The sequence below is a fragment of the Drosophila melanogaster genome, chromosome 2L (assembly GCF_000001215.4).
Source record: "Drosophila melanogaster chromosome 2L".
Classification (NCBI taxonomy): Eukaryota; Metazoa; Arthropoda; class Insecta; order Diptera; family Drosophilidae; genus Drosophila; species Drosophila melanogaster.
Window position 1 is genome coordinate 22,981,264 of NT_033779.5, and position 15,748 is coordinate 22,997,011.

Here is a 15,748-nt window from a genome sequence, read left to right on the forward strand (position 1 = left end):
ATTAAGATTAAGATATAAAAATATTTTTTGAATCTTACCTAGCTTTAGTGTATTGGATCAACCTAATATCGAAATAAAACAGAATGCGAATTAAACCAATCAATGCTACTGTATCCATAGCAAAAGTTAAAAATGTTTTTTTTTTTTTAATTTTCATCCCATACAGGTCATCCTATAAGGGAACGTGCCCTCTCCAAAAGTCACTTCATTAAAATAAAGTTTTAATTTTAAAGAAATATTCTACAACCAATTTTTTTATTAATGTTATTGTAACTGATTTGTTTTGTTCCCAATTAAAGAATAATATTTTCTTCTCATTTTCTTTTTATCTTATATGCTTTAAAATTTAAAATTAAATTATAAATTACATTCCTGGTAAACCCGATATAATAATTTGTTTTTAATAATTCTTTACACTAAAGAGCTGGACCTGTTGCTTATAATATTGTCAAATTGGTTCACATATGGAACCAATTTCACCGAAAAACTGATCTGTGGGAACATGGTATAACAAAGTTGACACGAATGTTTATGTTTTATATACAGGCAAAAATTATTATCACCGCTGTTGTTTGCTCCATATATAATTACAATTATATTCCTAAAGAAACGTAAATGTAATGGCTGAGAGTGTCATAACCTAATAACGATCACGTTCAGTGTCTTATTGGTGTGAACTTTATTCCGGAATTTGTGTTGCGTTTAAGTCTGATGCCATGTAGAAATAATGGTTATGGCTTTCAGATGGCAACATCGCCTTTTAATCTAATATGAGGCCTACAATTAGAATATGCAGAATTCAAAAAGTGTTTGTTTATAAATTAAAGCGAAAGCAAGACGATGAGCATCTGCTGTTAGTGTGGGGAGTGTTTGACGTATTGGTGTTCGTGTGTGTATATAGAAAGTGCGAGCATCAGGCGTTGGCTTGCCAGCGATGTCTGGCATTACATTGACCAAATTAACTCAAGAACGAATTTCCATTCCAAACAACAATGTCATCACGAACGGCGTCGAAAACAACATAGATAGTGACACGCTTAGTGGTACTCTGACTCATCTTATGGAAGAGCATCGCACGCGGGTGGGAGCGGTAACTGGACCAGAAGCAGCGACCACGTCTACAGACGGCCTAATATCGAATGGAGCAGAGCGACTGCGACTTCAGGGCAGTCGGCTTCAGACCTCGCGCTTTGCTTGCTTTCGATGTTGCGGAAATATTATCACATATCTAGTAAGGCTGCGTAGTACCCCTGAGGAACTGGAGCAGCGCTACAAGTCCAAAGAGATTGATAAGTTCCTGGAAAAAGAAAAACACACCTTTCGACGTCAGGTAAGGTGATTTAGGGATATCGATTTCTAACCCTTGCTGTTGGTTATTTTATTTAAATGTTAACAACGAAGTAAAGGAGATATTCGACAAATTAAAGTCTATGTACAATGGCGGAAAAATTATAATGTGTTTAAAATGTAATTTCTGTACAATGTTATAAGCATATATTTAATTTAAAAAGTTACGTTTTTTTGCTAACAATTCTAGAATTATACGTATGTGTTCTTAATTAACAGGACTAGGCAAGTCGGTCGAGTAGTATATATGTACATACATACATACATACATACAACAAGCGCTATATATTTGTAACCGAAAAATATAAAAACAAGAGAAATCCTATAGTTGTGAGCTCCGCAAGTATAAGATACACGCTACTTAGGTAATGGAAGACTTCCTACTTCTTGAGGCCCGTCCCGTCTCGAGCACGAAACCTAGTCCCAAAAAAAGCCCGGGGCCCTGCCCAAGCTAAACACGAACAAATTAAAAAATAAAAACAATGCAATTTTTTTTAATTTAAAGTATGTCGGTTTTCTTATATTTATATTTCTTATATTTTGTAAACAAAGTTGATTGCAAAAAACTTAATATTTAGTACAGTTTTGGTGTTTTAAACATAATTTATGACAAGTTTTTATTTAAAAATATTTTTTTTTTTAAATTAGAACATTTTAAACGTGTACATCGCTCATTTAATACAATTCCAGAGGTAGAAAATAATCTTTTGCTATTCGCTGAGCTTGCCGGAATGGCAATTCAATAACTTGAGTTCACTACATTTCCAAAATTCTAACACATTTTGGTCTGAAGTAGCTGCACAGCCATTTAAATATTTTTCTATTTCAATATCATAAGAATTTAGTTGTAACTAAGTTTTTTTGAAAAATTTTTAATCCTGAAATTCTGCAAACAGTCCTAACCCCTTTTTATCTGGGCTTGCAGTTCTTAATCCTATAAAACTCCTCATCACTTTGCATTTCTGAAAGCATTGCTTTGACAGTTACAATTACATTCTCCTTAACTTTTGGCGATAAGCAACACATTTCCTTAACGGGAGAATTTAAGAAGAGTCCAACATAATGTGCCGTTTATGGTGCACATCTTTTATGTAAAGAATTTAACGTATTATTTTTCAGCTGAATTATGGTTTCAGAATCGAGCATTTCACTGGCGCACATCTTTAATACTTTCTCCGATCACAAACAAAATAGATTTATCGATATTAGAATCCAAACTGTATTCTTCCATAATTTCCTTAACGTTATTGAGGATGTTCTCGCCTGTTAGATTGTGACAAACAAGTTTAACTTTCGGTTCTGCCTGCGGGCTTTTTTCTTAGGGCACGAAAGACGAATTTGAGGCCCGAACCCAATTTTTTTGGCAAAGGCCCGCGGGCCTTGAAATAAAGCCCGGCCCGCGCTGCATCATCATTTAAAAAACATTATAATGGTCCACATTACAAAATTTTTGCCAGGCACAGTCTATCAAATACTTTTGCAAAACGGACTTAATTGTTATAGGCATTTTTTAAAATAAATCTCCATTCAAGAACAACATTTTGTTTTTTATAAGCATGCAGAGTTTTTTTCAATGACTTGTTCAAGGGTAATAGTTTCTTGTTCACAGAAAGGGTAAGGAGTTTACTTTGGGTGAGTCAGGGAATGTTTTTAAATGTCTTGTTTTTGAAAAAACAATTGAAGATATTTCATGGAATTTCTTCACCGGCCCCAACCAGGTCTAATTTTCTACTTTGACGTGTTAGTCGATTTTTCTCGGAAACGAACAAGGTTTTAGACCGATAATTCGGTTATGAGCATAACACAAACTTTTGCACATATATTTTGTTAATCCATTCATAAAACAAATTAACAATATAAATCTTGCTCCATCTCTTATATTTCGTGCAATGGAAAGAAGAGGTTTGGACAAGAGGCTAGTTTGATTAGAAACGGTCGGACAAGCATGAATATTTCGATTCGCTTGTTCATATTGATGAATAATATACATATGTACACTGCGCCTCACCAGGTTAGCGCACCTTGAGTAAAAATCTTTGATGTGAGACATTTAGAAAACTGCTTAAGCGAAAGTTTTTGAAATTTTTTCCCTTAAAAGTTGTAAAATTTCATAAATGAAAAGTTTATATGGGATGCAGTTTGTTGTTTATAGATTTTTGTTGAAATAAAAAAGAAAAACAAAAACACCAGAAAAAAAACATCAGGATAGCGCCCCTATGACAATTTAGGTTTTTTTTTATTAATTTCGAAAAAAGTTAGATGATTATCACTTAAATGTTTAAAATCTAATATTTTTAAAGAAAACTAATAATTAGTTGCTTCTCCTTTGTTTTCAAGGACTTCACACATTCGTCTGGGAAGTGAATCATATATTTTTTCTAGGTAATCCAAAGTAATCGTAGACCAACCGAACTTTTTTCCGGTGATCGATTTCTCTTGAGTGACATATTGCTTACCACCCTCGTATACCTTCCCAGCCAACCATCCCCACACGTTTTCTATTGTATTAAGGTCCTGGGAGTATAGTGGCCATTCCATAACTTTTACATTATCGCTTCGAATCCATGTTTTTACCGAACGTGTGGACATTGTCGTGCTGAAAATGCCATTCTAGATTTCCAAAAACGTTCTTAAAGTAGGGAAATGCAGTTTTTAATACACACTTATAATCTTTCGTGTTTATTTTTGGTGTTAAAAACTTCCAATCACAGGGGACATAATAGGATACTGCGCCCCATACCATGACACCTTCAACCCGACTGTGAATAAGATCCAAAATGTGCTCCTCTTTACGCAAATCATGATAGTAATGACAATTGCCGTCTGGTTCCTCCAAATTAAATTTCATCTCGTCCGAAAATTCGACATAATGCCACTCCTTAGACCAGGTCATGTGAGCTCGAGCAAAACTCAGGCGTGCTTTTTTCGCAACTTATTAAGAGTTGTTTTTTTTTTTTGCAGTTTTTCGTGTTTTAAATGATAAGCTTTCTTAATCACCCTTTGAATTAACGATTTCAACTGCTTTTCACCACTTTTTTTTCGAATTTTGGCGGAGGACTCGTGGGAATTGCAATGTATTCGACATGGACATGCGATCTGCCGCGTTAAAGACAAGGTTATTGCCGCTTTTATAGTTCTTTCCATAAGTTTGCTCGTTTTTAATAAAATTGTCTACAGTTTTGAGATGTCTGTCGGTTTTTTCTGCAATTTTATGAAAAGGCAGCCCGCATTCAAAGAAAGCTATGATTTCGAATTTTTCCTGCAAGGATAACAGCGTCCCTCTTCTTATTTTTTCGCTAAATTAGAGCAAATTTTTCAACTTAACAGCATACAACATTGTCTCTTTGTTGACCTACCTTTCAAATTATGGAAGTTATTCAAAAGTAAAACAAAGCAGAATTAGAAAGATAACGGTTCTTCTCAGGACCTCTTTTTTATACTCAAAGAGAGAGGGAGTATCAGTAAACAAAAAACAATAACATTGATATATTTTCGTGCAATGGCTAAATACAGAACATAAAAAGAAACGGAGCCATGCAGGGGCGCTAATCTGATGACGCGCAGTGTATATACTTTATATCAAATAATTATGGTAGAAAATGTAACCTGCGTTTAAACAAATCAAAAAACCCTCTCCAATGATATAAGAAGTATGTATTAATCGCTTTGTTTAAATCTAGCCAAAACCTACAGCTTGCCTAAACAGAAGCTGGCTTCGGAAAAATCAAATTTGTGAAATTTTAATGCTGAAATCGTTTGCCCACCAATTTTTTTTGCCCACGTCCAGTTTTCGAATTTGAAATTTCGATAAGGTTTAAAAATGTTCGAAAATCAAAAAGTTGACTTTTTCACAATCACAATAACATCGTTTGCCCACCATTTAGAATTTTGAAAAAAGCTGTACTTTAGAAAATACATATAAAGGCAATATCGGTATACTCAGAGAATACGTTTGCCAAACTCATAAATTAAATATCAGCATTAAAAAACGTTTGCCAAACCATAAAAAAAATGTAGGCGATCATCTGCAAGACAATATATGCATAACTGTATTGTGAATAATTAATAATAATAACAACATAAAAATATAATAATTAAATACAAAGATGGAAATATGTACCTATGTATGGAAATATGCTTCTATACCTTTCGTCGTTTGCTTTTCTGCTTACTCTTACTTTCGCAGAGTACGAAAATGTACATACATACAAAATGGGCACTTTAGTTCCAGCAGCAACTCACTCAAAGGATACTTTTCCATATACACCTGTGTTCAATGAAATAGCAGCGCAAGAGAAACTAATAAATACACAGGTATTTTCCCATGTCCTTTTCCGGAATCGACTTTTTATTCCACTTATTTTTGTAAAATGGAATGTGTAGATAGAAAAAAAAAGAAAATCCCGTTTGTTTTTCATGTTTTACTTATTTTCTTTACATTCTTGAGCAAAATTTACAACTTTGTTCATTATTGGAATAGCAGTTTCAGTTTTTGACCTACGTAAAGTCAAGAATTTAAGCATATATTCTAAACAGAGATTTTGGTTACGTTAATTTGAATATTTAAAAGGGCAATAAATTAAAGAAAATATATAAAAACAATTCTATTTTAGTGTGTAGAGGACAGCACTGCTCCCAAGAGAATAGAATTTTAATTAGTAAGCTAAGAAAGGAAGGGAAACATAAATAAATTCGAAAAATCTTTGATTCCAATTCCATTAAATATGAATTGAAGCCCGAACCGTGGTTCCATATGTACAACCACAGATATAGAGGATCGACGCATTGTTACTTACAGCAAAGTCAATCCTTTTGCATCCTCTAGGGACGTAAAGACTGAGCTGAACTGGGAAATCAGAGATGGTATAATTTGGAGACGACTACTAAATCAAAATTTAAGTGCGAGGAGTCCACGAATGGCGCCCCTACATAGCCCAAGGCATATTTAGGCACGGTTAAACTTCTCTAAAACCTACCTAAACTGGCCAGTCAAACTGGACTGATGAGTCAAAAATAGTGCTATTTGGTGGAACTGGTTTACCATAGTATGTCCGACGACCTCCACTCACGGAGTACCACCCAAAACACCCACTCAAGACTTTCAATCATGGTGGACGTAAAATCCTGGTATGGGTTTGTTTTCTTTTTACAATGTTATGAGTCCAAAACATTTGATTTATGGTATTATAGACCAAAACGCATATGTAAATATATTTAGTGATGTCCTACTGTCATATACTGAATTCAATATTTCCTTAAAATGGACATTCCAACTGGATAACGATCCGAAACACGTAAACAGATCGGTTTACCCAAAATAAAATGTAGGCAAAAATTACCCCCAAACGTTGCCAGGACCTGGTGGACTCCATGCCGCGTAGGTGTAAGGCTGTGCTGGCAAACAAAGACATTAGACCCTAATTCACACATTAAAAAGGAAAACTAAGTTAGTTCTAAATAATGTTGAATTTTATTAGTATTTTTTCATAGCACTGCTATTTCAGTGAACATTTCTTCCTATTATGTTGTTTTAATCTATATATTCGAAACTATTTAAGAAATAAGACTGAAACATTTGTTGAATTGTTTAAAATTAAATAACTAATAATATTAATATTAATTATATTATATTAGCTTTATATTGTTTTGATTTTGTTCCATATATTTGTTCGATGTGTTTGCCTAAATATGTATTGTATATGTCGCGCAGCGAGTTTCGAACGCATCGAAGGTCTACACACAATTAATTTGTGTCACTCACTTCTTCTCCGTGCTACCCTTCGAACCACACTCGGCGACAGCGACCACACGCTGCCGCCGCGCTGTAACGGGAGATGCCAAAGCTACAAAAATACAGCCGACCAATAGCAAATATCAATGATTTCCCCGAACTGATGGAATTATTATTCTTGTGAAATATTCTAGCACATCCACCAGCTTACAAAATTATGCACCGACATATATTAAAACAAAGTTTCGGGCGTGGACGTTTTGGGCAGTATTAGGGAGTTAGAATGGGCGTGGCAAAAGTTTTGGCAAATTGATAGAAATTTACAAGACTAAAAAGTAGCAACACATTTTTCAAATGTGTAGGCGTGCCAGTTTTGTGGGCTTTAGAGTGGGCGGGGCAACAAACTTGTGCTGCGTCTGTCTCTGGAATCTGCAATAAAATCTTAATTTTCTACCTTTTATAGTTCCTGAGATATCGACCTTAATACGAACAGACGGACATGGCTCAGATCGACTCGGCTATTGATCCTGATCAAGAATATATATAAAGTATAAAGTATACGGTCGCAATTACTTCCTTCTGCCTTCTGAATTTAGTATACCCATTTACTCTTGTGAACTGGACGTGTGAAAAAACTAATTGGTGGGCAAAAATGCACAAACGATTCCAGCTTTAAAATTTCAAAAATTCGATTTTTCCGAACCCAGTTTTTTGAGCTAATACCAAAGACATTAGAATAACAAGATCTTTTTCATTTAAAGCTCCGTAAAGCAAAAAGTATTTATTTTAACAGAATAGCGTTTAGGCTGACAGCAGTCTGCGAAGCGATAATATTTGGGAGAGAAGGAGCGATAAACCACTGCATACATTTTTAAGTGCACTCGCTCGAAAGATGTCAGAGCGAGAGCGAAGCGAGTTGCGAGCTCAAGCCATAAAGCGAGAGAGCAGTTTGCAACCTGCTTTATCGCTTCAACTCGCTCAGAGCGTACGACTGTTTTGTTGTATTCTGTGCTTTAATTGCCGTTTATTTTTAAAACACGTTTTTTTGTTTTGTTTTGTTCCATTTAGTGCTTGTTGTTAATTATGTTATTAATTATAATATAATATATATATAATAGTAGTTATATAATAGTAGTTATATTGTAGTAGTTATATTATATAATAATTATAATTAAACATGTTATTATTAATTTTTGGCAAGGCAGTATAGGGTCTTTAACAAAATTTGGACAATTCTTCGTCAAACGACTTATAATTTTATTGAAAATATGATTAAAAGTCGAAATAGACACCCCCTAATAGTTAAAGAAACTTTCTGTAAATATAAGTCATTATATAAAGTATTAAATTTGCCTTTTTCATTTCTATTGAAGGGAGGTGGAAGCCAGTTTTTTTTAACAGATAGCTAATAGTTGCGCTTGATGCAAAAAATCCTCGTCCGAATCCACCACGATCACATTAATAACTAAAGGATAGCTCGCTTCTCGCAAAGCTCTCACTCTGCCATCTTCTAGCTTTGCCCAAAGCTTCTCGGTTCGCCGTCAGCCTTAAGATATGTAGGGATTATTTTAAGCGCATTTGAATGTTACCAACTTCACCTTTATTAACTTTGGACCTTGGAATATTATGTGAAAGTGCAGTTTTGTGTTTGCCCTATACTCTAGAAAAGTTTTAAACAAGCGGTAAGACAAAAATTTCATTTTTAGAGTGCAGGCTTTGCCCGTATTTAAATATTTTTATTTAATTTACATTTTAAGAGTAAAGAAAAGAAGAAAAGAAAATCACAAGTCTTTGGCGTCAGGGGTTCACAAGTAATATGCGTAGGAAGTTAAGCTATTTGTAGCTGTTTATTCGATATACGCTTACCTAATGCTGTCTGTTTTATGTACAAAAGGGATTTCAAGACACAAAAATAACATTTTGGCACTGGTAAAGGTATTATTTTTAGAAATTTAAATTATTCCATGTTATAAAGCCAAAATGTTTTGAACAATTATGTTACTTAAAAAAATACTTGAACCAATGAAATTATTCAGGTGTGGAACAATATTCACCAATCGTCAAGAATAATCTTATCAGGGTACTCTAAACAAGTATATATTTTTTTGATATTTACATATACCTGCTCGAATCAAGATCACAGGCCCATCCTGGCCATGTCCCCTCGTATGAGCTCCGAGATCTCATGAAGCTTACATAGATTAGGCATGAAGATCCCAAAGGCAGAGACGTAGCGCCAGTTTAATTGCTGACTTCGGCACGCCCACATTTATTTTTCTCCCCAATTTCTATATATATGCCAGAAAAATTGTTTAACGTCTGATAGTTGGTGAACTTGACAGCGTTCTATCGGGAAGCTATACCTTATGCAACACAAACTTGATATACTGACATGGCGAAATTCGGTTCTAGGTTAAACTGCTGCTTTTAGGTGCTGGGGAATCTGGAAAATCAACTTTTCTTAAACAAATGCGAATCATTCATGGAGTTAACTTTGATTATGAACTGTTGCTGGAATACCAAAGTGTCATATACCAAAACGTTATAAGAGGTACGTATATATATTTATACCGAAGAGGCTCTGTCTTAGAAAACTAACCTTTAAGGTATGCAAGTCTTGTTGGACGCTCGCGAAAAATTAAACATTGCGTGGGGAAGTGACGGCAGAGAACAGGATGCTTATGATGCCAAATTAATGGAATGTAATTCACTAGACGTACCCAAGTTTATGGAGTATGCACCACCAATAAGTCGACTGTGGCAAGATCGTGGCATTAGAAGAGCTTTTGAAAGAAGACGTGAATTTCAAATTGTAAGCTTACTGGCAGCACAATTACATAATATACTTTAAAAATTATGTTTTTAGAGCGATTCTGTAAGCTATTTCCTAGACGAGATTCAACGGCTAGCTACACCTGATTATGTGCCAACGCACAAGGACATATTACATTGCCGGAAGGCAACTAAGGGTGTTTATGAGTTTTGTGTGAAAGTTCAGGTGTGTGAATTAAATAAAAATATAATATTACCTCTAAAGTCTCGGTTATTTTCAGAACATTCCATTTGTGTTCGTTGATGTTGGTGGACAGCGAACTCAACGTCAAAAATGGACTAGATGTTTTGATAGCTCCGTAACATCCATTATATTTCTCGTATCTAGTTCGGAGTTCGATCAAGTTCTTGCGGAAGACAGGTAAATTATTATCAATTAACGATTATTAATTAAAAATTATCGTTACAGAAAAACCAATCGTCTCGAAGAGTCAAAGAATATATTTGATACAATTGTCAACAACGCGACATTTAAAGGAATATCAATTATTTTATTTCTGAACAAAACAGACTTGCTTGAACAAAAAGTTTGCAATCCTGAGACTGACATTCGCTGGTACTATCCGCACTTCAACGGAAATCCACACTCAGTTTTAGATGTTCAGAACTTCATACTACAAATGTTTATGAGCGTTCGTCGCAGTAGTAGCATAAGTAGGATCTACCATCATTTTACCACAGCCATAGATACGCGTAATATTAATGTTGTCTTTAATTCTGTTAAGGACACAATACTGCAGCGTAACCTTAATGCTCTTATGCTTCAGTAGTAACCACCATTCTTATAAACAAAAATGAAGAGTAAGAACTTGCAGTTATTTTAAACGACCCATGAACAGAATTTTACAATCGTGAGACTGACCCTTGCTGAAGCTATTTGCAATTCAAAGGGAAATGCACATGGTTTTCAATGCCTTAGACACGTGAAGTTAAGCTACAGTGAAATCCTTCGGTAACTATGATAAATAACTATATATAATGATAAAAACCGAGACTACAGCATTTTAATATGCATATAGACTTATTTAAACCCATCGGCAAACTTAGTTATCGTGGTATTTGTGATATAATAATATTAATAACAACTTTTTAACATATGCATTTTATATGGTAGCATATGTTGATTTATATTAATATTATCGATATATTAAAACGGATGTTGTCAATATCAAAAATATTGTTTTATATGTATTTTGCGTGCATCTTCGTTTTGAAAAGCCATTAACCAATTTATGTGAGATTTTAAAAGCAGCTGAAATATTTTTAAATGGTCGTTAAAAGTAACAGATGTTTTATATGGTAGCATCTGTTGATTTCTTTGAAAATGAATGAAATATTGAAGCGGATGTTACAATATACTACACAAAATTGATCGTTAAGTATATCGTAGGCGTTTTCGTTTTAAGAAGCTAATCACCGCTGTGCGTCAAATTTAAAAAGCAGCAGACACTTTTTTACGTGGGTGATAAAAGTTATATCGACTTCTAATGGAATGATGTGACTGTATACCACACTTTAAAACGGATTTAAAATAAATTAAAAAATTATATGGAAATTTAATATATACACCTCTATCCATCTATATCTGATGCAATGTGGAAGTAATAATAGGAATTGGTAGTCGTATTCATATTACTTTATGTTTTAAATATCATGTGCAACACAGAAAATACACGGAATTTATACCTACTAAGAATGAACAAGATTTTTAAACTGCTCAATAAAATAAGTCTACAGAATAAATGAAATTTAAACGTTAAATTTTAATCTAACTAGGTGTAGAGTTGAACATTTTAGTCTCAATTTGTTGTGTTGTTATCATGTTAATTCGTATTCAAAACAATATATTTTTGTATTGCTTTATTTGTAAATGGTTCTTACTAACATTTAATTAAATTGTTGCATTGCATAGAAATGTTAAAACTAAAATGTTAGTATAGTATAGTATAAAGAGTTTTCTTATTTTCAAATCTAATTCTACCTGTTACTCGTAGGGTAAAAGGGTAAACAAGATTCGTTTAAGTATGTAACAGAAGGCAGTATATATATTATACATTATACAAATAAGACAGAATGTTATAGTCGAGTTCCCCAAATATCAGATACCTGTTACTCAGCTAATGTGAATGCGAACGCGAATTTTCATCATTTTATTGGGATATCGAAAGATATTGGGGTGTAAAATGAGAAAAAAATTTATAAATTGTTGAAAAGTGTGGGAGTGGCCAAAATATTTTTCGCAAATCGATATTAAAAAGAACGCAGAATTTACTGGAAACACACAGCACACTTTTTCCAGGTACATTAAAAACTCATAGTTAAAAAATCCCAATTGTAAACTTAAATTTACAGAGATCGAAATAATTAACAGACTTCCCAGCGATAACGCATTTGTCAATTATACTTTGAACTAAATGCACGTTACAAGCAATAACATATGTGACCAATGTGACGTTTTAGATAAGGTACAACCAAAGACACTAGAATAACAAGATAACAAAAGGCACACGATTTTTTCGCCGTGGCTCTAGGGGTGGCTCCAGGTTCTTTTGAATTTTTGTTCGAGAGCGGAGAGCGCTACAGCGAACAGCTCTTTTCAACGCATACAGTGATAGCAGCCAACTGTATATGTGCACACGTATGCTCATGCATTGTAAATTTGACAAAATATGCCCTTACCTTAGAAGTTCTTAGACTTCAAATCTATATTATTTTTGATCAATTACCACCATTCGAAAAATTCTTGTTTTGCATTCCCTTAACGTTATTATTATTTGAAAATAGATTAGAAACATCCAAATCTATGTACATATTATCACAAAATAAATTTCAAAAATGACTTTATTAGAATAGCATATTTGTGATTAGAGTATTCAGCTTGCGGCGTGTGAAAAATTAAAGAAGCAATGATTGTTGAGTGCTTGTGTCCGCACTTCATGCCTCAAGATATGACCAAAGCAAAGACACTTTTTTTATTTTATAAATTTTTATTTTCTACTTCGTATTATTTTTATGAAATATTTATTTATTTATTATGTTTCAAATTACAGTAGTTATAATAATTTCCTTTGTATTTGCTTTAATTATTTAGTATATTTATTAAGCCATTTTACTTAATATGATGTATGTAAATGATATGATAATGATCAATTTTTTTTTTTTTTTTTTTTTTTTTTTTTTTGTTAATAGCGCGCAGTTTTATCATATTGCTACGAAATTGGACAAAACTTCCCAATAAATTCGTTTCGTAGATCAGAGTTGATTTCGGCCAAAAAATAGTCTTCTAGCACAACACGCACACATATACACGTTTTCGTTTTTTTTTTTTACTCACACAAGCAAGAAAATTATATTTTTAGATTTCTTACGCTCTCAGCGTAAGCGAGCGGACAGAGAGCAATTTTGGCCGTCACCAAAAAAGTGGCTGCTTAGTGCCAAACTAATGTATGGGCGTTACGCATCTTGTTATTTAGTGTCTGCTCTGTCAAATGCCTGAGCGACGTCTAGAAAAATGGTTGTGCAATATTCTCGTTGCTCAAAAGCAGTACGAATTTCTGACGTGATTCGATTGGCCTTTTCGATGGTTCCATGTTTTTCCCTGATGCCAAATTGATGTGCTGGAAGTGCGTTGTTTATTTTAAGATCAGGCTTAATTTGCAGGAGTAGCATTTTTTCAAAACAACTTTAAGAGACAAGTTAGTAATCTTATCGGTTTATATGATGATGGCTGCGTTTTATCTTTGCTTCAGTTGCTCTTCGGATAACCTTTGCTAATTCCTCATGGTCAGAATTCAATGGGGTCTTCAGGTTCTAAATTTTTTAGTGTCTTTGGTAAAACACTGCTAGGCAACATTTTCCAGCCCTGGAAAAATACCAAGACATCTACCATATCTGTAAAAATTAAACATTATTGCTTACCATGACATCATAGATTTTCTACAACAAATTAAAAAAACTTACAAATCTAAAAATTTTAGTTTTGGGCGGTTTTAGGGCGTTCGAGTGGGCGCGTCAAATGGTTTTGTGACAAATTGATAGAAATTTACAAGACCAAAAAGAATGTGAAAAAATATGAACACATTAGAGTGGGCGTGGCAACAAACTTCTGCTACGTCTTTGTCTCTAGAATCCTTATGGTAAATCTAAGCCCTCTAGCTTTTATCCTTTCTGAGATCTCGACGTTCATACGGAGAGACGGACATGGCTAGATCCACTCGACTATTGATCCAGTTCAAGAATATAAATACTTTATATAGTCGGATACGCTTCCTTCTACCTGTTACATACTTTTCAATGAATCTAGTATACCCTTTTACTCTACGAGTAACGAGTATAATTATTCTTATGTTCTACGGAGCTTTATATGATTGCTATCGATAACTTAAGCTCTCTATCGTTTAATGGCTTGCTGGTTTACTTGGAGTATTTTAAAGTGAAGCTTTATGTTTTCTATATGAATCAATATATAATCTAGATCAGGATCAATCAAAACGTTAATCGTCCGTAGTTCCTGGTTTTGTTTAATCCATTGCGTACTTATTTCATGTTAGATATCGTATGTGTTTTATTGTTGTGAGTCGTCAATAGGTACCGATGTGTACGTTGCGAGCTGTTGAATTGATGGGAACCCGCCATAGTAGAAACCTGAAGTATCTAAGGGTTACAGCCAAAAAAAAATAAAAATACAGTTCGTAATACTTAAAAAAATATATATCACAACGACAGATGTCCAAAACAATTTAAGGTCTGTTTCAATTCAATGGGTATATTTAATGTTGTACACCGAGCTTACTTATTCTGAAGAAAACCGCTGCAGTTGCCCAAAAATTACGAGTTAGGTATTTACCACATCTGACAAATGCCGACACTATTGCATTCTGGGGTCAGGCCATCGGAGAATGTGCTGACCAAGCAAAACTCTCGAGTGGTCGCTGGATATCTACATTGTAGGGTCTTTGGCAAAGGGGTGGTAGCTATGGTAACTACCCTCCATTGCACCATTTTGTTTTAAATCTGGGGAAAAACTATCTTGACAAACATATCTTGACAAAACATATCACATCTCTTAATATGCAATACATTAAAAAATGTCTTTTTCAAAAATAGGTACTTTTATATGAAATATAATTTTTGTGTTCTTAGTTTTTACTTCGACATTTAAATGTTGATAAATTGCTCTTCAGAATTAATTTGTATATTTTCTTGCTCAATAGTTTTCATCATGCATATACATATGTATGTATGTCTGAGAAGCCCAGCGCGACTTTTTCATTCACTTCAGCGTCCATATTGTTCAGCACAGCAAGTCGCCTGCGTGTGGTTCCTTCTATCGTTCTCACCTTTCGATGCTTTATTCTTACTTCAGACCTTACAACAGGAAGCCATGCTCATTTGAATACACACACAAATGATGCCCCTAAATAACGAAACGCTTTCCGTGAATTTCATTACTCGCTGCTCATTCTTAACATAGCGGATCAATAAGAAAATGTCGGTTACATTCAAATAATACGTTAGATCTCCGACATGTACTTAAATTCCGAAATGGGTAGAATAAACTTAGGGGTAATGTTAAATTTGGCCAAGAGCATACTCTCGGCGACATTACTAATATGCAAATGAGGTAGTTAAATATTATTATTTAGTTTATTTATTTTTTGGAGAAGAAGTTCCGTAAGATTATTGAATTTAATTACTGTGATTTTATTTCTTTCGATTTGTTAAAAGTATTGTGTTCTCCTTCCCCTCCTTAATAAGAATTAAGAATAAAATGTTTTTATCAATATCCGATGCATAATTTGCATCCATATTTCTTGTTACTATCTTAACACTGGACCC

At 33.9% G+C, this 15,748-nt stretch overlaps 1 protein-coding gene across 2 annotated transcripts; it reads left to right on the forward strand.

Moving 5' to 3' along the window:
* Positions 1-552: 552 nt before the first annotated feature.
* cta (concertina) lies at positions 553-11,688 on the forward strand. Of its 2 annotated transcripts, none has more exons than NM_001273767.1 (6): positions 553-1,330; positions 9,491-9,629; positions 9,685-9,890; positions 9,945-10,076; positions 10,132-10,271; positions 10,320-11,688. In NM_001273767.1, exons 1-6 carry the CDS (start codon positions 935-937, stop codon positions 10,678-10,680), a joined length of 1,374 nt encoding a protein of 457 aa, NP_001260696.1. In that variant the 5' UTR covers positions 553-934; the 3' UTR covers positions 10,681-11,688. The 2 variants fall into 2 exon arrangements, with proteins under 2 accessions (NP_001260696.1, NP_001036421.1); NM_001042956.2 differs by having other exon boundaries at positions 10,320-11,080.
* The last annotated feature ends 4,060 nt before the right edge of the window (positions 11,689-15,748 follow it).